The sequence below is a fragment of the Loxodonta africana genome, chromosome 2 (genome assembly GCF_030014295.1).
Source record: "Loxodonta africana isolate mLoxAfr1 chromosome 2, mLoxAfr1.hap2, whole genome shotgun sequence".
NCBI lineage: Eukaryota > Metazoa > Chordata > Mammalia > Proboscidea > Elephantidae > Loxodonta > Loxodonta africana.
The window spans coordinates 43,175,214-43,200,045 of record NC_087343.1 but is presented as its reverse complement, the minus strand read 5'-3'; the positions used below and the strand labels follow the sequence as shown (position 1 = coordinate 43,200,045).

General features: G+C 45.1%; 1 protein-coding gene and 1 non-coding gene across 5 annotated transcripts in view; both read left to right on the top strand.

Moving 5' to 3' along the window:
• The window catches only part of GDNF (glial cell derived neurotrophic factor), a 31,962-nt gene that overhangs the window by 2,156 nt on the left and 4,974 nt on the right, over nt 1–24,832 (top strand). Inside the window, exon 2 of one of the 4 annotated variants that reach the window (XM_010588106.3) lies at nt 2,982–3,080. In XM_010588106.3, the coding sequence (XP_010586408.1) occupies nt 3,008–3,080 (73 nt within the window). In that variant the 5' untranslated portion in view covers nt 2,982–3,007. Of the gene's footprint in view, nt 1–2,981; nt 3,159–3,331; nt 5,136–21,899; nt 23,579–24,832 lie in introns of those variants that run through there. The other 3 variants (XM_010588104.3, XM_010588102.3, XM_010588105.3) reach the window with 3 other exon arrangements.
• On the top strand, nt 7,844–7,919 carry TRNAK-UUU (transfer RNA lysine (anticodon UUU)). The gene has a single exon. It is a non-coding gene; the product is annotated as a tRNA-Lys (tRNA).

Sequence of the window (24,832 nt, the reverse complement as noted above, 5' to 3'; positions counted from 1 at the left end):
GGGGGGCGGGGGAGGGGCGGTGACTGCAGTTCTAAAAGACAAGTTGCGGAGAAACTAGCTCAGGCGAGGTGGGAAGAGGAAAACTAAGTACCGAGGATGGAGGGGTAGGAGCCTAAGAAGCAGGGACGCTGGAAAAGACATCCAGAAGTTCCAGGGCTGATTCAGATTTGGAGAAGATGGGGGGTGGGGGGGAGTAGTTTTTCTCCTCAGACTTACACTTAAAATGACAACTCAGCCTCCCGGCAGCGTGGGTGCTAGCAGGACTCGGGCGGTTTCTGGTGCCCCCTGGTGCTGAGTACCCAGAAGCGCCCGGCAGCGAGCTGCGGCTACGGCTACGGCGGGCGCGTCTGTCTCTCACCTGGGCGTCCTTTCCGCTCCTGGCCTGGAGACTCAGGTGCCGCGCCTGCGGAGCGCCCCTTTAGCCCTGCCGGGGCCCACTGGTCCCGGGCGTAGAGGAGTAAAAGTCTGTCAGACTCACGAAAAGGTGCGGGGGCACCTGGCAGAGCCGACTTCGGGAGGAGAGTTTGGCTCTTGCACGTGGCAACGCTTTCAGCAGTTCGCGCCCGCAGCGTAGGCGAGCGACTGAGGGTGCTGGAAGGGGGGCAGGTCGGGCAGAAGAGCTTTGGCAAGGCGATACGGAGACGAACAGGGAGGCCACGGGGTGCGCGGGGGGACCAGATGGGCGCTGCGAAGCGCGTCCCAGTGGACGTCAGCGTATGCCTAGCCCCGATCCCCGTCCAGCAAATATCGGGAACTAAAGAGCCGCTCCAACTGGATGGAGGCCGCCGCGTCGGTGTTCGGAGACAAGAATGAGCCTTCCCCGTCCCGGGGGAAGGGCGGGGGGGGCTCCCTTGGGGCCCGGGCGGCGCCCGGTCGAGGGCGGGAATGGGAGCTGGGAGCCTCCTCTGGCCAGGCAGGGAGTTTTCCACTGTTTACTCCTTTGCCAGCCTCGCCACACTTCTAATTGGGGATCTCCACGTCCAATTTAAAAAGCCCTGAGTCCGCCAAGTGGGAAAAAAGGGAAAAACCCTCTTAATGCGGAAGGGAAATCTGGTGCCTCTGTCGCTTCCTGCTGGCGGGCACCGCGATTTGGAATGGCGCATTAACCCCGCTCCTCCCTGCTCCTCCGGGCCGCCAGCCATTTCGCACGCAAACAGGAGCTCGCACAGACAGCGCCCGAGGCCTCGCGTTCCCCCAATCCCCGCTGCCAAAGCGTCTTGCTGCGCTCATTTTGCTTCGCCTGGGTGCAGTTTTGCCTGGGCCAGTGCGCCGGTCCCCGCCCCAGAGCCTCTGCTTTTTCCCGGTTTTGCAAACCGGCGCGTGTGGCTTGAGGCGCCCTAATCTTTAGGTCGCCTGGAGTTCCCGGTCCATGCAAACTTCCAGAGCCCAACAGCCGCATAGCGAACAAATGCCCAAGGGATGGAAAATGCATTCGTCTCCGAAGCGGGAGGTGGTGGCTGAATTAAACGCTTCCCAGGGTGCCCCGGACAGGCACCGGTGCCGAGGTTCTGGGTGGGATGCCAGGAGGACGGGGCTGGAAGGGAGGCGGGCACGCCGGGGAGCTGTGGGTATGAGAGGCCTTGAGATTTGTGCTTTTACCTGGAAACTGTCTTCCCCTTCCCTGGAAAAAGTTCAAGAAAGTTTTTTTTTTTTTTTTTTAAATCCTTGTTATTTTGGGGAAGGAAGATAATCAGCTGTGTAAATCCCGAGTGGTTTCCGCTTGAGAAGTCTCTCCCGCACCCTCGGAGATTGGAACACTGGCTTTATTTAGGAAGGGACTGGAGAACACCGCATGCTGAGGTTCTGGGATCCCCCCCTCCCCACCTCCTCACTGGGTGGAGCTTGGTCTGGAGTTCACAGTGCCTTTTTTCTTGTCCGCCTCAGGCTTCGAGGCCCTCCTTCCCAGGGGTAAAGTAAAAAGTTAGGGGTACGAGGACTGAAAAGCCCACGGAGCTCCCTGGCTGACAGAAGCTAAGCTCCGACCCGGTGCCCTCTCCCAGCCTAGGCCTTCGGGTGACTGGAGTGGCTGGACAGGGGCGCGGGGAGCTCGCGATTCTCCGTGGAAGGGAAGGGACTTAGGGCCAGAACCCAGCAGGGCTGCGAAATAAAGAGGGAGTTTTCCGATGTTTCCGGTATTCTACACAGAGTTTAAGTTTTCAAGATAAATGCGATCCCTGCCTAACAGCAATGTTAAAGCATTTATTGAGTGCTTCCTATGTACCCCGCTAGACTCTTTTCATGCGCTTTGTTTGTTTGTTTTTAATGTTAAGAGGTGGGACTAGTATTTTAAATCGAGTAGATGCTTCGGAAGTTAAGTAATTTCACGCAGATAGTCCCGTACAGGCTTTAAATCTCCAAATCTCTAACTTCTTGTTCCAAGGACAAAATGGTTATTTGGATGGGAAGAAAGAAGTGCGGGGGGTGAGGGGGGTTATGGAGAGCAGTGCAGTGGAGCCTGGCTTGGCTTGTGGAGCAGGGTCTGGGCCCTCTGACAGAGGGGTGCGCTTGCTTGGGTCCAGGGCTGGTTCGCCAGGCTCGTGAGAGCTGTCAGGCGGGGAGGGGAGCGGGCGCTGCCAGGGGCTGGCTGGGGCCACTGGGAACGCAGAATAGGTTTCTGGGGGGGGGGTAGGTATTGATCATCAATAATAGGGGCCGGACTGGAGTCCCGGTGCCATTGTGTTGGGGAATTTATCTGCCAGGGCAGCGGTCCTGCTTGAAAATCCGACCCCTAGGACGAGGTGGCGAGAAGGGCAACTGCGACCTGGACTGCACGGGAAGGGCGCCCCGGGAAAGGAGGGGAGCTGAGACTGGAATGGGATGGGGGATGCCCACGATGTCCGGGAAGAAGGCAGTGAGGAGGTTGGAAAGGGGGCAGGGACCCGTAGGGATGTCACGCCCCGGGCAGCGAGCGCCAGGGCCCTGGGGACGCCCATGCCTAATGTGCATTCTCTGGTTCTCTTTCCCGCGGCCCGCCCGCTCAGGTGCCGCCGCTGGACGGGACTCTAAGATGAAGTTATGGGATGTCGTGGCTGTCTGCCTGGTGCTGCTCCACACCGCGTCCGCCTTCCCGCTGCCCGCCGGTAAGAGGCCTCCCGAGGCGCCCGCCGAAGACCGCTCCCTCGGCCGCCGCCGTGCGCCCTTCGCGCCGAGCAGTGACTGTAAGAACCCTTCCGTCCCCGCTGGGCGGGCCGCCCGTGGACCCTCACCCACCCCCTTCCGCTGCCTGCACACACCCCAAGCCGGCCTTCAGTGTGGTCTCTTCAAGCCGCCGGCAAAGCGGCGCTGGGCAGATGCCTAAAGGCCGGTGACGCCTTGCCTGTAAATGAAACGGGCTGATTTGCCCAGCTCGAAGGGTATCGAATTTTTATATTTTTTAGCATCACTACCACAGGAAAACACAATTTTCCCGCTTTTCTTGGTTTCCATACTATATATACACACCCCATGTTTTCTGTCTTCCAAAACCCTTTATCTGTTTTTGCTGTGCCTGGATAGGCTTAACTCTGAAAACCATTGCACTTCCACCCTAAAATGAGCCTGAAAGTGGAGAGGCCTGGCTTTCACAAAAACCAAGCCAGAGACAGAGAAGACACAGGAGAGCCGCTATTTCCAGAACAAACATCTGGGCAGCATCAAATCTGTTCAGAAAAGTTCCGGTTCTAGAAAGATTTATGGAAAATAGTGCTGGCTGGGCCTAGGGAAAGAAAGCTCTAGTTCACACCTCAGGTGACAACGTTAACTCTTAAGAAAAGGCCTGGTTAGTCATATTGGAGAATAAATCTGTGACTGGCCTCTCAAAAATTGACATGTTTTAAATAGCAAGTTCTACTAGGGCATGTCAACTGTAATTCGCTGTCATTTACCCTCCACTCTTCCAGATTTTTTTTTCTTCCAGAAGTTTATCTGTAGCATAAAGGTATATTACATCACAAATTATAGAGGCTGTTAAGGCGGTATATAGGTAACACAGGTAACACTAGGAAACTTGACACAAAACACCAAAATGCGCTGTTTTGCACGGAAACATGCTGTAGTCAGAGGCACCGTAGAAGCAGTCTCTACCCCACCAGCTATGTGTTAAGAATCCTCCAAACCCCCATGGTCTCAGTCTAGGAATCAGGTTTGTTTTATGCCTGATTATAGCCACCAAAGCACCTTCTTCCAGAGCCCCAAGAAAGAGAAAATGTGCATTTGTAAAAGGCAAATTAGGACTTGGAGAGTGATTTGGGATTAGAAAGAGAACAGGGTTGATCCCTTGAAATGCCAGCACCTGTTCCAACCCGAGCATTCAGGAGAGAAAAATGACAATGCCTGATTCTGAAGCCGGTTATTTAATTGGCACATTAATATCCTATCTCCCTTTGCTTATTTAATCCTGGCTCCTGGTTCTGGCTCTGCCTTCATTCAGCTAACTCTATGACTTTGGGCAAGTTACTTATTTACTTTAGAACTTAGTGAACAGTTTACAACCACAGAATAGGAGACTTTTCCACTCCGATTCAGTTCTGTGCTATAGGGTCTCTATGAGTTGGAATCAGCTAGACCACAAGGGGTTTTTTTCTCACTCCAAAATGCCGGTAGCTACAAGATTTGCCACCTGGCCTTCATACTCCTGTCCTCCTCATCCTTGGGAAGACACTCAAGCTTACTGGAATTGCCTGCTCTCTAAAAAGCACAAATGCTAGGTCCTACCCCTGGAAATTGTGACGTAATTGGTTTGGGATGTGGCCTGGACGTCTAGATGTTTAGATGTTCCTCAGGTGAGTCTAAGGAACAGCCAGGGTTGAATCACTATGACTCAATGATACCTATGAAAATCACCAATTGCTGTAAGAGGCTTCGGTGGTTCATAGAAGGTACAACCACAAAGCAAGCAAGTTAACATTAATCCTGCTGACACTGTGGGAGGAGGGTATCGTGGAGTGAAGAATGACTTCTCTTTTACACACCAGATGCTAAGTCATCAATGGACCTAAAAGAAGATTCTGATTACTGCATTTACATTTGAACCAGCAGAATACACCCAATTCTGTTTTATCTATGGGACGACCCAATAGATCTAGAGGAAACTTGAATGAGAAACGTTCCCAAAGAGAAACTGAGCTGCACACTAAGCCAAACTGACTTCTTTCCAGGTACGTTCAACTCGGTAGCAAGCTGTCAGTTCAGGGAAGGCAGAATAATGACAGTCTGCAGGCTTTGGACACTCCACCAGTGTCAACACACCCCCGTCACAGTACTGATGTTTATATCCCACAGTGTGCATGGTGCAACTGGTGAGGGCTTATGGAGAAAAACATTAAGTCACCGCACTTCGTTTGAAGATAGAAAGTACTATAAATTCAGGCCCCTCTGGGTCCCTTTGAATGCTTGTAACTTAAAGACTGACAAAAGAATCTTTCAGACCACATTAACAGTCTTTCTGATGCTGTTCGGAGGGGGGCTGTAGCCCATCCACAGAGTCATCCTTTTGGGTGGGTGTCTTCTGCTGATTCCAGTGTTAATGAAACAGTCAGAATTCTGTTCCTAGCAGCATCACAGGATGGACTAAATAAATAAAATTAATAATTGGATAACTTGTTTGCCTGAAGGTTGACAGCAAAGTAAATGGGCCACAGTGGCCTCCTACAGCAACTCCTGTTGTCGTTGTTTTGAGGTGCCCTCTAGTTGATATCAACTCACAGCAACCCCATATGACAGAGTAGAACTGCTCCACAGGGTTTTCTAGACTTTTTTTATGGAAGCAGATCACCAGGTCTTTTTCCCCGAAGAGTCACTGAGTAGGTTCAAACCACCAACCTTGAGGTTAGCAGCCGAGCATTAACCATGGCACCACCAGAGCTTGTCTAAAGTCAAAGGATTGTGATTTTCCTTTTGGGGCACCCAAGGCTATTCCCTTTCACTATCTTTGTTTGTTTATTTCACTTTTTACCAGCATCTTCTCCAAAGGGTGGTTAGAGAAGGTGTGACGAATCTAGGAAGTGAAACTTGCAGATATCATAGCATTTTAGAGTCGAAAAAAAGGACCCTAGAGCTTATGGTTCTGAGGCCTAAAGAAGTAAAATAACTTGTCTGAAGTGCCACAGTTCCATGACGGCAGGAGGCAGGTCTGCTGAAGCAGAGACCAGAGTTTCCCCAAAACACTCTGCAACAAAGAGCATCCAGTTTTGCCACATGGGGGGAACGTTGTATACTGGAAGAAGGTCTTCAACTAATGACTAAAATAGTGATGCATCTCTCCTGGTCCCTCTTCCAAGGTGCTTCTGGGTGGGTTCAAACTGCCAACCTTTCAGTTAGTGGTCTAAGGCTTAACTGTTTGCACCACCAGGGATGCCCTAAAATAGTGTTGCAGGTTGTCTGAATTTATTGAATGTTTATTAATCATAGTTATATTCCAGAACTCAGCTGGGTTGACAGCTATAAATGTGGTTCCCAAGTAAAAGCATAAAGTGCATGTGGTTTTAAAAATTTCTGATCTAAAACCAGACAGGCAGTGCCCAATTTACGATGGACTTCCATTCCAAGGACCACTCCATTGTAAATCGGTTCTGACGTAAGTTGAATTCCTCGTTTTTTGTTTTAGTTTTCATTGTTATTGTCTTTTGTTATCAGTATCTTTATAAATCCAATCTTTACTTGTCTTTGGGAATTGGAAACATTGCACCTGAGAAAGTTAACATCAGCAGATTATACTCTGCAATGTTTGTAGTACATATTACTAACGGTTCAAAAACCCGGTGGCGTCAAGTCGATTCCAACTCATAGCAACCCTATAGGACAGAGCAGCACTGCCCCATAGGGTTTCCAAGGAGGAGCTGATGAACCTGAACTGCTGTCTTTTTGGTTAGCAGCCAAGCTCTTAACTAATGATAAGAAGTACAAAAAAAAAAAAAGGATGGTCCTAAGTACAGTTCCTAGTAACTCAAATATATTGCAAATCCGGGACTACATGTATATTCATTCATTCAACAAGTATTTAATGAGCACCTGTATATGCCTGCAACTGTCCTAGGTGCTAGGGATACCTTAAGAAAAATAATAAAAACCATTACCATTGGGTCAATTCCGACTCATGGTGATCCCACAGAGCAGAGTAGAACTGTCCCATAGGGTTTCCAAGGAACAGCTGGTGGATTTGAACTGCCATCCTTTGGTTAGCAGCTGTAACTCTTAACTACTGCACCACCGGGGCTCCAGGGATACCTTAGTACACGTAATATATAAAAGTCTCTACCCTCATGAAATGTACTTTCTAGTAAACATACATGTGTGGTAGGTATACCTGAAAACATGAAGGAAGCTTGAGCTGGTAAGGTAGGCTTAATATTTTGACTATAAACCAACTAAGACTTTCAGGTAGACCCCAATTGTAACATAATAGGATTATATTCCACCAGTTTGGTTGCCGGTCACAAAATTTCCCTTAGACACAGTCTAAGTCAAGCTATCACGTTTCTAGGCTAACCCACAAAAATCTATCTAAACCATGATGTAACTGAACTATAATTCACAATATTATTAGGCTAGAGTTTCTGCCCAGGGTGCTCATGGCCCATAATCTCCACAGGGAGAGTATAGAGCAAGATGTCAGGGAGGTTCAACAAGCAAGAGCTCAAGAGGGAGACCTTCTCCTGGCAGGGGTCTGAACAGGGTAACACCCTTATACATGGGTGAATAGAGGGATTGTGAGTTGGAGGCTGCCTGTGCTGAGATAGAGTATTCCTGGCTTAAATGATCCTGGCTGGACATTCAGATCAGAATCTGGTTTGCATCCCTGCCTTGCTGTTATTTACCATCTCTTAAACTTCAGTTTTCTCATCTGTAAAACAGGGACAATAATAGTACCTGGTGGATAGCTCAGTTGGTAAAGCATCAGACTTTTAATCTGAGGGTCCAGGGTTCAAGTCCCTGTTCAGGCACTTCCTTTGGAAACCCTGGTGGCATAGTGGTTAAGTGTTTTGGCTGCTAGCCAAAAGGTCAGGAGTTTGAATCCACCAGGAGCTCCTTGGAAACTCTATGGGGCAGTTCTACTCTGTCCTGTAGGGTCACTATGAGTCAGAATCAACTAGACAGCAACAGGTTTGGGTTTGTTGTTTTTTTTTGTTTGTTTGTTTGTTTGTTTTGCCTCATGGCATTGATATGAGGGTCAAATGAGAAGATGCTTTGTAAAACCCGTATCCCATAAATAGGTATTGTCATTGTTATTTGCTACCCTCCTATTTACAAGCGCTCATTCCCAGGCACCCAATGAATGCCTTTCTCCTTTCACAGGCATTCACTCTGGCATCTCTGCCAGGATGTAGCTCTCAAATGGTGGAATTTTAGGCAGGACAACAGAATACCACGAGTGAAAGAAATGCAGGTCTTGCGGGAAGGTTATTTTGGGCCCCTCTGTCAGTCAGCATGTGGGCCGGGCCAGCCTTGCGTGGGATTCTGCCCCTGGTCAGCTCCCCTCGGCTCTTGCCAGGTTTTACAGTTCCTTCCCTTCCCCACTTTCTGAGCCCACATATTTCCTATGGAATTTTTCCTACCAGGCTGGCATGGTCTGCTTGAGGGAAACCTTCTTCTCCTGGCAGGGAGCCTGAGCAGGGCAAAATGCTTATACATGGGTGAATAGGGGGATTGTGAGTTGGAGGTTACCTCTGCTGGGATAGAGTATTCCTGGCTGAAATGATCCCAGCTTGGCATCTAATTTCAGATGTTTCATAAACCCAGCAATAAACTTTTAGTGATGGAATGGGCCCTGGCCTTCGGCCCTCTCCTAGATAAGGAAGCTTCTAGCCACAGCAAGTTGATTAAATGTTAAGGTTTCAAATCTAATATTATATGACATCAAATTCAGAATAAATAAGAACCATCCATTCATCAATTGATTCCCATTGCCTTAGGGAGTGTGTGAATGAGCACTACTACGATAAAGTACCTAATGCTGTAGGGAGTGACTCTGCCTCTTGGGAAGGCGCTCCTTGAATCAAGAAATTGCACGTCAGACTCTTTTTGGAGACACTAAGTCCTCACTTCAAGGAGCCCCGGTGGTGCAAAGGTTAAGTGCTCCACTGCTAACTGAAAGTCGGGTGATGTGAACCCCAGCTGCTCTGTGGGAGAAAGATGTGACAGTCTGTGAAGATTTACGGCTTTGGAAACCCTCTGGGGTCAGTTCTACTCTGTCCTGCAGGGTTGCCGTGAGTCAGAATCGACTTGATGGCAATGAGTTTGGTTTGGTTTGGAATTCTTCACTTTAGATCCAAGACCAGGATCTCACCCTGGCCCCAGTTTGGAGACCTATTTCAATCTGTTGCTGTTTAGAGAAATTTGTTTAAGGCTTAATGTGAACTGGCCAATCTTAGGACCTCTGGCTGATCCAGCAGCCTAAGAATTATGCTCAATAGATTCTACTTTCGCTGCCATAAAAATAAAAGCTGTCTGGCATATTCCTCTCCTAACTTCTCTTTCATCTTTATTTATTTAGCTTTTACGATCCACAGCACCTTCATTTGATTAAAATATTTATTTATTAACTAGTCACTTAAGCTTAGACAAGAAGCAAACGTTAAGTATCTTTCACGTGCTAAGTGCTGTGTAGCATCAAAAAGACAAAATTATGATCTTAACTAGCTTGTGATCTAGTTATAAACTACAGGTAAGTGAACGGATAGGTGGATGAGTGGGCAGATTCTGCAGAGACATATGGAAAGCAAGGGATTTACATTAGCTGTAGTCGCAGTGGAAATTCATAGCAATGAGGTCACTGGAATCTGGAGGTCATAGCAGAAAAAGATTCAGGGCAGAGGGAATATTTGAGCTGGTACTTGAAAGCTAAGGATTGGAGAGGGAAGGAGGAGAGGAGCGGGAATCATTCCAGACTAGGGAGAAGCATGGGCCAATGGGTGACCATGATTTGGGAAAGGGGCCCGTGGTAGATACAAGGAGGAGGTTAGACCGGTCTCCAGGTACTGGGAAGAAGATACCAGGAAGTGGTGTGAAATTGAGGCTATCTCGGTAGGCGATACCCAGACTATGAGACACCATGAAAGCCAGGCAAAGAAGATACTGGCTCTGCTGTCAGTGGCACTGGGCCACCATTGGATATCAGGAACAGACAGGTGGCAGGCAGCAGGTGGGACTGCCATCTTGCAGCAAAAGCTACTCAAGTACCCAAAAGTGAGTCTATGCCGAAGGCATAATTTTCATTTTAAAGAATTGAGCCCTTGTTTTTAAAAAGCTTAGGCATAGGCACATTTGAACAACCTACTCATCCTCAAGTAAGTGAATAGCTGCAAATAAAAACTTATTATTAAAGTTAGGATCATAGTACTTCTTAACTATCCACATGGTTAACCCAGTTTTTAACAAATAGGTTTTATATCTTCTCCTAAAATTAAATAAGTTAGAGCACTATTGGTCAAGAGAAGATACTATTAATACCCATTTTACAGATGAAGAAATGAGACTTAGAAATTTTTTCAACCTCACAAAATCTAGTAAGTGGTGAAGCCAGAATTCAAACCTGAAACTTCTTGACCCAAAGCCAGTATTTTTTGGCTTCGCACAGACTGTGCTCCCAAATTAGCAAATTCAGGAGACATAAACACCGGCTTGCTGAAAATATATTCACTAAACCTGAAACACAGATTTCCAAGAAAATCAAATGAGCAAGCTAATAGAAAGGTGAAGCCGAGAATATTAAATTTCCTTTAGGCTCTTATGTTTTTATTTCCATTTGGGCTGCAGTGGTCCTCCCAGTTGTTGTCAACTCTGACTCAGGACAACTCTATGTGTGTTAGCGTAATACTGTGCTCTACCAGGCTTTCAATGGCTGATTTTTTGAAAGTAGAGCACGAGGCCTTTCTTCCAAGGAGCTTCTGGGCAGACTCGAACCTCCAGCCATCCGCACCACCCAGGAACTCCTGCAGTGGGCCAGTTGTGTTGTTGTGTGTGGTCAAGTCATGGCCTAGGCTAATATTATTAATGGTTACTTCAAAGCCCATATTAGAACATTTTTAAGAGATTTATTGGTATTCCTGTAATACTGATGCTTTTCGCAGTGAGAGATGTCTGCCTAACTTTCTGGGACAAAAGAAGGTCTCGTCAAGTGCCTCATCGACAGCATTTGGGAGAGCTTGTGGGAGATAGTTGTTCTCAGATCACTCCCATCCTCCCCAGGGAAAGGGGACGTTCACCTGGGAAACAGCAATTGCTACAGTGAGAATAGCCGCTCTTCAGCGTGGTTTGGGTTTGCGTAGGCAGTTTAGGTCACTGCTGAGAAACAACTATTTAGCTCAGTAGAGGCAAAAAACACCTTTGTATGAACTAAATAAGATAAGTAAGATGGAAAGTGTGATGTTAAAAGGCCGTGGTCTTCAAACTTTTTTGCTTGTCAGCCTGCAAAACAAACTTTGAAAAAACTATTGCACACTTTTAAGTTGACACTTAAAATTTTCACCTCAATTTTAGTAGTTTTACCAGATATAATTTCCAACCCATTCTCGAACTATGTGCTTTAAATGTATTTTTGGCAAAACCTTGGGACTGTGAATTTAACTTATTCAATTCATGGAAAACCATCAAACTAATCAGCCCAAATAAACTGACTTTTTGGTCAGAAAAGATCTGACTTTGTTTTTCAGTTCAAATACACGAGTTAATATATACCTCACGACAGCAATCACACTTCTGGGTTTTAACTATAAGCTACATAGATGGCTACGAATAACGGCTGGACAATGAATAAGGAAGCCCAAAGAAGAATTGATGCCTTTGAATTGTGGTGTTGGTGAAGAATATTGAATATATTATGACCTGCCAAAAGAATGAACAAATCTGATGAAGTATTAAAGGAAGCCTCATAAACAACCTTCGTTATGCAGATGGCATAACCTTGCTTGCTGAAAGTGAAGAGAACTTGAAGCACTTACTGATAGACCAAAGATCATAGCCTTCAGTATGGATTACACCTCAATTAAAAAAAAAAAAAAATCCTCACAACTAGACCAAGAATCAACATCATGATAAATGGACAAAAGATTGAACTTGGCAAGGATTTCATTTACTTGGATCCACAATCAACACCCATGGAAGCAGCAGTCAAGAAATCAAAAGACACGGTGCATGGGACAAATCTGCTGCAAAAGACTCTTTAAAGTGTTGAAGAGCAAAGATGTCACCTTGAAGACTAAGGTGTACCTGACCCAAGCCCTGGTGTTTTCGATTGCCTCATATGCATGTTAAAGCTGGACAATGAACAAGAAAGACCTAAGAAGAACTGACTCCTTTGAATTGTGGCGCTGGTGAAGAATATTGAATATACTATGGACTGCCAGAAGAATGAACAAATCTGTCTTAGAAGAAATACAGCCAGGATGCTCCTTAAAAGCAAGGATGGCGAGACTACTTTTCACATACTTTGGACATATTATCAGGGGGAACCAGTCCCTGGAGAAGGACATCATGCTTGGTAAAGTAGAGGGTCACCAAAAAAAGAGGAAGACCCTAAATGAGATGGATTGACACAGTGGCTGCAACAATGGGCTCAAGCATAACAATGATTGTGAGGATGGCACAGGACCAGGCAGTATTTTGTTCTTTTGTACATAGGGTCGCTATGAGTCGGAACCGACTCGACGGCACCTAACAACAGATAGACGGGTAGGTGCACAGACAGGCAGGTAAAGCACTGAGTTTTGCCTCGAGTGCCTGGACAGAATGAAATAGGGAGCCACCTCTTCAGTATTTCTTGGCTCGTTCACATGGTACTCTCTCTGAAGAGTTCATAACACAGTGAATACCCATATAAAAAAAAACTCATCACCAAAATGTACCTCTTGTTAACAAGCATTTCGCCTCATTCTTTTTTTCTGAACCATTTGAGTGTTAGTTGCAAACATCATAACATTAAATACTTTAGCATATAATCTTCTAGGAATAAGAACATTGTCTTAAACCAGAAAACTCAAACCAAACCCGTTGCCATCAAGTCAATTCTGACTCAGGACAGAGTAGAACTGCCTCATGGGGTTTTCAAGGCTGTAATCTTTACGGGAGCAGACTGCCACATCTTTGTCCCATAGAGCAGCTAGTGGGTTGAAACCACTGATTAGTAGTCGAGTGCTTTAACCATGGTGCCACTGAGGCTCCTTAGCCATAATTCAATGATCATGCTCAGGGAAGTTAGCACTGATACAATCCTGTGATCCAAATTTCCCCAACTGTGGCAATAATATCCTTGATAAAACCAAACCAAACTCATTGCCGTTGAGTCAATTCCAAATCGCAGTGACGCTATAGGACAAAGCAGAACTGCCCCATAGAGTTTCCGAGGATCCTCTGGTTGATTTGAACTGTTGAACTTTTGATTAGTGGCTGTAGCGCTTAACCACTATGCCACCAGGGCTTCCAATATCCTAGATGGCTTGTATTTTTTTCTTTTTTGTTGTAAATCCAAGATTCAATCAAGAATCGCACATTAAATTTGGTTGGCACGTCTCTTTAGTCTCCTTGAACCTGGAATGGTTCCCAAGCCTTTTTATTTTTCAGGACATTGACACTTGTGAAGAGTGCAGTCTGTCTTCCCTGCTGTTTTACAGACTATCCTTCAATTTGGAAATGTCTGGTTGTTTCCACATTACTAGATCCAGGTAATCGTCCTTGGAACGTTGTGTCAGTGATGATGGGTCTTCATATCAGGAGGCCTCCACAGTAGTTTGTCCAAGGAACAACACGGACCTGAATTGTCCTCATGTGGCCCCTGAAGGTGTTTATATCCAGGACAGTGGGCCCCAGTAAAATGAGAAGTCCACCTCTCTTGGTGTGACAGAAGAGTGGTTGTAAAAGGGGATGTGAGGAAGGAGACCTGGCATTCTCAGAAGTGTTCTCAGGCAGACCAGTCTTAGGGCATAGCACACATGGAAGTTGAGGCTCTGACAACCAATTCCCTTAAAACTACCTGTAGGCACTGTGGGAAGTCTTCGTGTACCCCAGAGGGACACCTCCTCAGCTGATTTAACCATACCAGTTGCCATCGAGTCGATCCTGACTCAGAAGTCAATTGCCAGGCCTTTCTTTCAGGTCACCTCTGGGTGGACTTGAACCTTCAACCTTTCAGTTAGCAGCGAAGTGTTATTAACCGTTCGCACCACACAGGAGCTCCAATATAAGCCATAGTGGTTATAAAAAGTATCATTCATGAACTGTGGAATCAAGCGATGTTTGTGTGGTTAATTAGCAGGCCTTTCTAGATACACGGGCTGAAAACCAAACCTGTTGCCAACGATTCAAGTCTGACTATAGCGACCCTATAGGGCAGGGTGGAACTGCCCCATAGGGTTTCCAGGGAGTGGCTGGTAGATTTGAACTGCCCTTTTAGTTAGCAGCCAAGCTGTTAACCACTGCACCACCAGGGCTCCGCAGATACACAGAAAAAAGAGGCAGTGAAAACTCCCAAGATAGGTCTGCTGCCTCTGCCCACAGACTGCTGGCTGCCACACCAGGGGTCCCGGGCCCTGCACAGAGGTGCCTCCATACAGAATGCACTAGACTCACAAGGGACCAGTGTCTGCATCCCATGTGGGGTAATCTTGCTTTGTCTACAGCCAGTAGAACTATCTTCTTGCTGCTCCCCCTCTGTCCCAGAGATCACAACCCTAACTGGCTTGTTAAATATTTTCTATGGGCTGGGCACTGTGCTAAACCCTTGCATACATTATTGTATTTAATCTTTACCTGAAGGGTAGGTGTGACTATTCCCTTTTTAAAGATGGGGAAATTGAGGCTGCTTAGGGTTCAGCAGCTTAGTCAGGATCTGGACCCAGGGCAGCCCCTAACCACTTCACAAGATCACTTCCTACCCACGTGAGACTCTTGGATATAACTCTTTTGGCTGTCTGAAAATATCGGGAGAAAAATTAGGCGCTGGAGTTCTGTAAATACAGTAGTTTGGGAATGATACCTATATCTGATTACCTGAAGAGTTCTTTTAAATTCCAGTAGACTTTTTCACCTGGGAGATAAAAGTGCCTGCTCACATTTATCCACAGGAATCTGCCAAGCAGGCTCAATGGATAACGACCACTTCTCTTTCACCCCTTTTACTCTCTTATCTTTTTTTAGTCCCTCCTTCTTCTCGCCCAAGTCCCTAAAGCCCTCATAATTCCCTTTACCTACAGCTTAGTTGGTCTCCTGGGAAGGGCAGAGGAATCCTGTGGGTTTATGGGAAGGAGAAAGCAGAGACTATACCGGGTTCCTTTGGGGTTTTGCTGGCAACTGCCTGCCTCCAATAACACCACAAGGGATTATATTCCTTAGTGGCTTTTTGTGCACTTAATTTTATTAGGTAACTTTCTTGCCCTTCCCTGTTAAGTTTTTTACAAGGGCAGTAGCAGAGCTCATGGTGTGTGCTCTTTAGCGCGGGGTGTTTATTACTGACTATGGAGCGCTTTTAGCTCACACCAGGTGTTCGTGGATTAGCTAACAAATGGACGCCCTGTTGGGTGTTTTCCTGGCTTAAAAGCAGGAGAATGGCTGTTTTACCCCCAGGGGAGCCATGCTTACACATAGAACTGTAAAATTATTAGCATCGTCAGGACGAAAGGATTGACCACCTACATAGAAATCCAAGCAGGGAAATCATAATCTGAGCTGCAAAATGAATAGATTGTTTCCCCCTGATTGGGGTTTCCTGGCTATTTATATTCATGGAGTAATTTCCAGTACTTTTATTACAAGTTTACTTCGTTGAGTTGTAAGATAACAGTTCAAGATATGGTGTAACTAGCAAGTGTGTGCGATGTTGATCAGAGTGTGTGGCGACAGTAAATAAAATGGCATTTTGGTCAGAAACATGGCTTTTTAAAGTATTCCCAAGGCTCCTTTTTCTATAATCTGAAGTGGTTTGCATTCTGGATGGTCTTTTTCTCCTGCCTTGAGAGAATCCAGAAATACTTTTTTAAAACAGCAAAACACTGGTGTTTTTACAACCCAAATACTTTTCAAATAAACCCATGTCATGCCTTATTGTCAACAAACCACTGGTCACGGGGAGAATGGACTGGTAGCTCTGGAAATGGTCACAAGGACTTAGTAAAGTGCTTCAGCTGCTGGCTGCTCCTAGGAGAGGAGATGCTACGGACCCGTCCTGCAGTTAACCCAAGAGTAGCCCAGGACCAGGACAGTCTAACGCTCCACAACTAACGCTCGGCGAGTACCCTATCCAAGATAGGAAAACAAGGACTGTCATTACGTAATGTGAACTGCAGCAGCATTCGGTGCCTGGTGACCTGTGGACTTTCTTTTCTTTCTTTTTTTAAATTAGTCCAATTTAATGGCAAAATCAGCACTTCTCTGTGGCAGATGGCAGAACTTTGCAGAATTTTTCAGAGAACTGGAACACTCTCATGGGCTAACATTTCAGCAGTCCCTGGAGGTCAAATAAAAACGAGGGTTGACAGCCCAGAGATCAGCTTCAAAGACAAGCTGTGTGGCCCACCCGATCCGTTTTGTACCAGTTTCAGTGGGTGATTCTAGCCTTGGAGTCATAGCCAGAAGCTGGAGCTGACCTAAATGTGCTTGACGCAGCAAAAGCAAAAATAAATAAAATTGAGATTTTAAGAAAATGGCAAGTTCAGTGTTGGACTTGATGGTAATGAAACCTGAAGGAATTGCGTCCTGTTGACATAGTTTGCCCTCTCAGGGATCATTGGGCCCATCTTTACTTTTACAGATGAGGGAATTAAGGTTTGAGGACTCCTGAAACCAGAACCCAGGTACTTTGAGACTTGATCCAGAGCCCTTCTTACACATCCTTTCACCTCTTCTAAATGGGACATAAGGAAAATGTCTTGATGGGGTTGGAGAGAGGATTGATTGGTGTTGATTGCTGCAAATATAGCTGAGATGTTGAGCCAAGAGGTATACTGAATAGGTGGAGAATGACTAGATCCTGAAATAATTCTTGGGAGGTTTCATGGGGTCCCTGCAGTGCTGGCTGAGCCAGATACTGCTGAGGCTTCAGCCAGAGGTGTCTTCTCCCTGGCAGAAGTGACTGAAAGCTAATGTCTGGTGGCATATTTTGGTCAAGGTTTTTGGAGCTGGGGAGGGCCTCAGAGAGCACTGAGTTCACCTCAGAGGGGATAGGTAACTAGTCCAAGGTGATACACTGGCCAGGGACTGACCCGGGACTGGAATTCAGGGTTCTATCCTCTCCAGCTCTGCAGTGAGAGCCTTGTTGTCTGGTGCCAGGGTGCGTTTGAGGAGCTTCCGGAGACAGGCCCCTCCCTCTGAATCTGCTGCCCTTGGCTGCCGGTTTTCCGGTTTTAACTGGGCAAGTGCCAAACATGCAAGAACCAAGGCACCGGAGACCTGTCCCTAGAAGGGATAGCTTCCCCCTTTGTAAAGACAAGTTCCTGTATTCCTTGGCCCAGGGCAGCCTGACTTTAGAATCTACTCAATGTACCTGACTTTTAGCAGAAAGCGTATTTCTCACTTCCAGCTCTGAATTTGATAAACGTGTTCCGGGGAAGCCGGCATATCTTGCACCTGTAGCAGAGTAAATTACCAAACGCAGTGAGTCGTGGTAGTAGAATTTTTACTTAAAAGCAGGCAGGGATCACGGAGTACTAGAACAAGTTTGAGCTTTGAAACCAAACCATCTGGGTCCACATTTACTAGCCCTGTGGCCTTGGACAAATATTTGTCTTCTCCAAGCTCAGTTGTCAGCTTTAAAGTTAATGTGTGAAAGAGTCTAACACAAGTAGACCTCCAGCCCTTCTTTATAAAAAAAAAAACTGGTCATATTTTTAAGCACTTCAAGGAAACTGCTATTTTAGATAGATGATTATGAAAGTTGTAAACTGAGGAATTTTTTCCTTATTTTCATTTGTAAATTTGATAAATCATTTCATTTACTGTGCCTAAAGGTAAGACTCAGCCATGTAGTTTTTATAACAATGTTTTCTTATTAGTGAAAGAAAATTGTTTGTACCTTATTGCACAATCTTCACAACGGGACCAATAAGCAACATCATGATAAATGGAGAAAATATTTTAAAGTCGTCAAGGATCTGATTTTACTTGAATCCACTGTTGATGCCCATGGAAGCAGTGGTCAAGAAATCAAATGATGTATTGCATTGGACAAATCTGCAGCAAAAGGGCTGTTTCAAGTGTTGAAAAGCAAAGATGTCACTCTGAAGACTAAGGTGCCCCTAACCCAAGCCATGATATTGTCAATCGCCTCATATGCATGCGAAAGCTGGATGAAGAATAAGGAAGACAGAAGAAGAATTGATGCTTTTGAATTATGGCATTGGCAAAGAATTTTGGATGTACAATTGGCTGCCAAAAAATGAACAAATCTGCCTTGGAAGTACAGCAAGAACGCTCCTTAAAAGTGAGGATGGTGAGACTTTGTCTCATGTACTTTGGACATGTTGTCGGGAAAGGCCAGTCCCTGGAGAAGAACTTCATGCTTGATAGAGGGTCAGCGAAAAGTGGAAGACCCTCAGGAAGATGGATTGACACATTGGCTACAACAGTGGGCTCAAACATAGCAACAATTGTGAGGATGGCTCAGAACCAAGCAGTGTTTTGTGTCATTATACATAGGGTCACTGTGAGTAAGAACCAACTCAATGCGACCTAACAACAACAACTTTATTGCAAGGTAAAAAATAAACCAGTTGCTGTCGAGTCAGCTTTGACTTCTGGCAACCCCATGTGTGTCAGGTAGACAGGTGCTGTATAGGATTTTCATTGACTGACTTTTCAGAAGAGGATTGCTAGGCTTTTTGCCCGAGGTGCCATTGGGTGGACCCAAACCTCCAACTTTTCGGTGAGTAGCAGAGTATGTTAACCATTAGCACCACCTGGGGACAAGGTCAAAATAACTTGTCCACAAAAAGTCACATTTGTTGGGATTCTTCTTAAGAATCCTAGACTGATATTTTCTTTTCATATAAAAATGTGCGTGTGATATTTTCTTTTCATACACACACGCACATTATATAGAGAGTGAGAAATTTTATTTTTCATGTACTTGTCTACAGAGCAATGCTTTATAGGCAGGAAAAAGAACACCGGATTAAATACTCCCACTTCCAGGGGGGTTTCATCCCTATTGATGGACAGGAGTCCTGAGTGGTGTAAATGATTAATGACTCGGCTGCTAACCAAAAGACTGGAGGTTCGAGTCCACCCAGAGGCACCTCAGAAGAAAGCCCTAGTGGTTGGCTTCTGAAAGATTGGCCATTGAAAACCGTATGGAGCACAGTTCTGCTCTAACACACATGAGGTCACCACGAGTTGGAGTCTACCCAATGGCAACTGACTTTTTTTTTTTGGAGGGGGCAAGGGTTGGTCAGTGGACAGCCTCTCGTAGGGGCTGTACACATTAGGTTAGACTACCCAGCACTTTGGTGGCCCCGGGCACAGCAGGCCACCCAGAACTGGGTACTACCAGGTAGTGAAGAGACCTAGATGCTGATTCTAGACGTACCTCCCACCTGTGTGGCCTTGGCGAAGGCAGTAGCTCACTCCTACATGCCTCAGTATATTAACTGTTGCCCTTCCTAAACATGGAAGCTGGGCGCTTGACAGTAAATATGGAAGCTGGCCCTCTCCAGAGCGAGAAGCACTTGGGCCTTGTCTCCAGGACCTCTGCCTCCTTTGAGGCTGGCCCAGGCAGAATACAAGCCTTGCTTGGGTACTAGGGTTAGGCTCCCTGTTTCCCAGGGCCCTCCAAGCCTCGGAGCACTTTCCCTCTATCCTCCAGAGTCCACTCCCACTTTGGGTAAGGAATTATCTCCTCAACACTTTGTAGACAAATTCGAGCCTCCTCTCTCTTGAACCCACTGTTTGAAACTTGGGCTGAAGGCCAGCCTGGCCAGGTGAGGAGGGGAACAACCTAGTACTAGTATAAAAATAACCCCTTTGATTAACATATATTGAACCTATACTGTTTTTAGGAGCCCTGGTGGCTCAGTGGTTAAGAGCTCGGCTGCTAACCAAAAGGTTGGTGGTTCGAATCCACCAACCTCTCCTTGGAAACTCTATGGGGCAGTTCTAGTCTGTCCTATAGGGTCACTATGAGTCAGAATTGGTTTTTTGGTTTTTATACTGTTGTTAGGAGAAATCTGACATTTCAGGAAAATGCTTTATCCACTGATGTCAGCTTAACCAAGAAAACATTTTGAATAATGTAGTTTTTAGTTCAACAATTACAGGGAGTACTCAGACACCTCACCGTTGTTCTTATAAAAGCGCAGTTAGCTTTACAAAATCACCAATATTGCAGTCCTTTGTTTCTGAGGTGACATATTTTCCCCCACAATCTAAAGAGGCAAAGTCTTTGCAATGAACGGTTTGTTCCCAGAGCCATGCCCCAGGACAAGGTTCATTTGTTTAAATAGCACCATTTATACAAAGGACACATCAAAGTTAAAATATTTTAAATAGAAAAATGCCAAAATATTTGATCACACTCTGAATGATGACTTAAATGCATTTGTGCATTCTGATATTTCAAAAACTTTAGCTTTTAGGTGGGCATGTTTTCCAAGATGTATCATCCAAGTGGGTCTGGGAAATGAGCAAGTATTTGACCTTTTTAAAAAATGATACTCCTCTTCTGTGGTTTGCAAACTCTTTACAATCAAAGTTAATGCTAACGAGGGCTGTTCGCGTACCTGACATTCTGCCAAGCTCTTTGTAGGATGCAGAAGAAAGTGATATGCTGTTAAATTTCTTAATTCAGGGAGCCAATCCAAACCCAGACCCCTTTCCTTCCCCTCAGCTCAATGAATTCCTGGAGGATTTGTGCAGCTGTGGGCTTCTGAGTTCATCACGGGGAGTTTCCTGTGCAGGCTGCGTTCTAGACAGACTCAGTGAGGTTCACCCAGCACACAACACACCCCTGTGGCAGTGCATGGCTCCTAAAGCCCCCAAAATGCCTAGCGTTGATAAATTGAGACTCTCCATGTGAATTAACTCAGTTGCCATCAAAACATCTGGGATTTGGAATCTAGTTGAAAGAGACAGGCCTATTTGCTCTGTGGTTTGAAAAATATAATGTTGCCCTTTTCTGGTTTCCAAAATTTGTATTCGTGTAAAACTTTCAGCATAATTATTTATGGTTTGTTCTATTTTTCAAGAATGAGGGGGAAAAAGCCTTCATTTCAATACAAGTCGCCTATAGCCTGAAGATGGAGCTTAAATAAATATTTTCACATTAATAGCAAAGTATGAGGGAGATATTCCCATCAACAGGGGTTCTCATTAACTACGCCATTCAGTTTAACACATCGAACATTTATCGAGTGCTTCGCAGACGCCAGGAAGCCTTTTAAATCAGGGTTAATCGTCTGTTCACCGCATCAACCAAAAACAGAAATGGTTTATGCATTCGAATAGCCTACTGAAAAGGCCAAGTAGAATTTAAAATAAGGAGAAGCAGACTAACGTTCTCATAATTAAGTATATATATATATAAAAAAAAGTTGCCATCAAGTCAGCTCCAATTCATGACAACCCCACAGTGTCTGAGTAGAACTGTGCTCCATGGAGTTTTCAATAGATGATTTTTTTCAGAAGTAATCCATCAGGCCTTTCTTCCAAGGCACCTCTGAGCAGACTCAAACCTCCAACCTTTTGATTAGCAGCCAAGCACATTAGCTGTTTGTACTGTCCAGGGACTCCAGTGAAGTATAACTCTATGTCCCAAATATTGTAATATTTATCGCATGTGATATTTGGGATATAATTATACAAAAAAATTATTCTCTACAGGCGGTCTGTGGGTTGCGAGTGTCTGACTTACAACCCGTAGTTATGAACCAATCCCTATAAAGCCTATTAGGTTAAAAATCCAATATACATACAATGGTTCCTAGTAACAAATGGATGCAACTTTGCAATGTGCATCGAACATTATTATTATCATTATTACTGTTAAAGATGTTTTAGTGTTTCTGGAAGTGTTTCTGTAATGTTTTTTATGCATAGAAAGGCACACTGCATACTATATACTAAGACTGTATACTAAGACAAACATTTGACTAACTGACGCTGGATACGTACTGTACTAACTGTTCTGACTTAAAGTACAAATTCGACTTAAGAACAGAATGAGGAATGGAACTCATTCATAACCCGGGGGCTGCTTGTATTTACCTGAAATTCTAATTTAACTGGGTGTACTATCTTTTAACCCAATAACTTTAACTCTACTATATTTTCAGACAAAGTCATGCATTCAAAATGCCTTAAAGGGAAAAAAAAATTTTTTTTGAGAACCTTGAAAGTATTGAGCATTAAATAAGAACCCTGTAAGGGCTTACACTTGTCATTACAATAACTCCAGTAATATAGATTATATAATTTATCATATTATATAGATTAATGAGTCCCAGTGTTAGTTGAACTTTTGTAACTCTTATGTATCCCCCCTTACCTTATGTTAAAATTTTAGTAATGTTTCATCCTCATTTCTGATCAATCTTCAGTTGGCAGCTACTCTGAATCGATTTTAACTTCCTGTGTTCCCAGGTTCTTAAGTTAATGATCTATTCAGGAATTTTTAAATAGAGTTGGGGACTCCATGGTGTGGGTCATTCTGTAAAACAAAGAGTCTTTTCTGGAATTTGAAGACTCTTGTACACATTGATTGATCACCCCGAATATATCAGCTTTAGAAGTTCAGGTTTCTATGTAAGCATGGTTTTTTGAAACTAAGCACACCTATACTTATTTCCTCTTTTATAGCTTAGTAGTGAAAAATCACAAATAGCATCAGCAGCTCTTTTTTTTTTAATAAGTAGTTTATATGTCTTAAATCAAAGTGATTTAAAGGTTAAAAAACAAACAAAAAACTTCCTAAGGAAATCCAGTTAGAAAGCAGTTCAAAGGAAACACCAAACTGAGAACACTCTTCCAGTTCTTCTTGTTGATAAGTTACTTCCAGGGACCCTGAGCCCTTCGCCAAGACCCAGGAGGAGGTGGGCAATGACAGCCAGCACTGGAAGGTTGTAGGAGGCTAGTGAGGAAAGTCAGTTTGGAGATGGTTATTCAACTTTCAGGTAGAAATGACCCTGCCATTTGGGGCATCACGGCTTTCTGTGTGATGTGGGCTGTTTATTTCATAACGATGCCATTCTTATCTGAAGTCTAGGTCTGTCCTTGAAAAATTAATGATACTTTCCCCCTCTTGAAGTCCCAGGGTGGTGCAAACAGTTAACCCACTTGGCTGCAAACCGAAAGATTAGTGGTTGGAGTCCAGCTAGAGGCACCTTGGAAGAAAGGCCTGGCAAGCTACTTTTGAAAAATCAGCCATTGAAAACCCTATGAAGCACAGTTGTACCCTGACACATATGGGGTCACCATGAATCGAAATCAACTCGACAGCAACTGGTCTGGTTCCTCCTCTTAAAGGGACCTCATTCATTCAACAAATATTTATGAGGGGCTCCCTGGCCCAGGCCGTCTTCTAAGCACTTGAGATCCATCAGTGAACAAGCCAGACAAAGGTCCCTGCCTCCTGGAGCTGACATTCTATCAGAGGAGACAGACTACAATTAAGAAACATAACACATAAGTAAGTTATATAGTAAAAAAAAAAAAAAAAGTATGTTAGGCATTTTGTGTGTAAGCATTATGCGGGAAAAGAACAGGGCAGGGGATCTGGATTCAGGGTTGGGGAGGGATTCCATTTTAAACAGAGAGGTCAGGGTAGGCTTTGCTGATGGTGACATTTGAGCAAAGCCTTGAAGGAGGTTGGGAGTGAACCACGGGGCATTCTGCAAGGACAGTGTTCTAAGCAGAGGAAACAGCCACCACAAAGGCCCTGAGTCTGTGGTTGTGCTGGAGTTGTGGTTCTCAACCTGGGATGGTTTTGCACCCCCCTCCCCAGCACTCATGGAACATTTGACAATGTCTGGAGGCATTTTAATGTCTCATGACTGGGGTGGAGGGGGCTAATGGCATCTGGTAGAGAGAGGCCAGGGATGCTACCAAACATCCTATAATGCACAGGAAAGCCCCCACAACGAAGAACAACCTGGCCCAAAATGTCAATAATGCCAAGTTTGTAAAGTCTTGTGTTTGAGGATTAGCAAGGAGGCTAGGGTAGCTGGAGGGGGGCAGGCAGGAGATGAGGTCAGAGGAATGAAGGCTGGGGAGTAGCGAGTGGTCAGGCCAGGTGGGCCTTTAGGCTAGTGCGGACTTTGGCTTTTATTCCAAGAGAAATGGGGAGGTGTTGGAGGGGCTTGGGCAGAAAAAGAACATGACCTGACTTAACATTTTAAGAGGATCCCTTTGGCTGCTGGGTGGGAAAGAGACTGAAGAGGGGCAAAGGCAGAAGGAGAGGGACCATTTGGGGGTCTGTTGCAGTTGTCCAGGCAAGAGATGATGAGGGCTTGGGCCAGGGCAGAGGCAGCTACATGACTTCTCAGCAGCAGGACCATCCAGTGCTAAAGGTCAGATAACAGGCAGCGAGGTCTTGAGAATTCTGTGCAGTCCTCACTCTATTCCTGACTATGTATCATGCTGCTGGTTAAGTCACCTCAGCTAGGTTTTGTTTTACACAGTACGCTATCTGGTGTCTGCTTTAACAATTAAACAGATTTGGTTTTTGACAAAACAGCTTGACACGGGTTAGGCACAATATAATCCTTTTGTGTGTTAACATAGTCTTGGTAAAAAAAAAAATATTCACTCTTGTTGACAACTCTTCAGAGTAAAATTAATTGAGGTATATTTTTATAAGCCACGTACAACCCTAAATAGACTAAATTACCTGCTAATGGGGTGTGGGGAATGTAAAGGGTCTAGAACCTAACACACAGGAAGT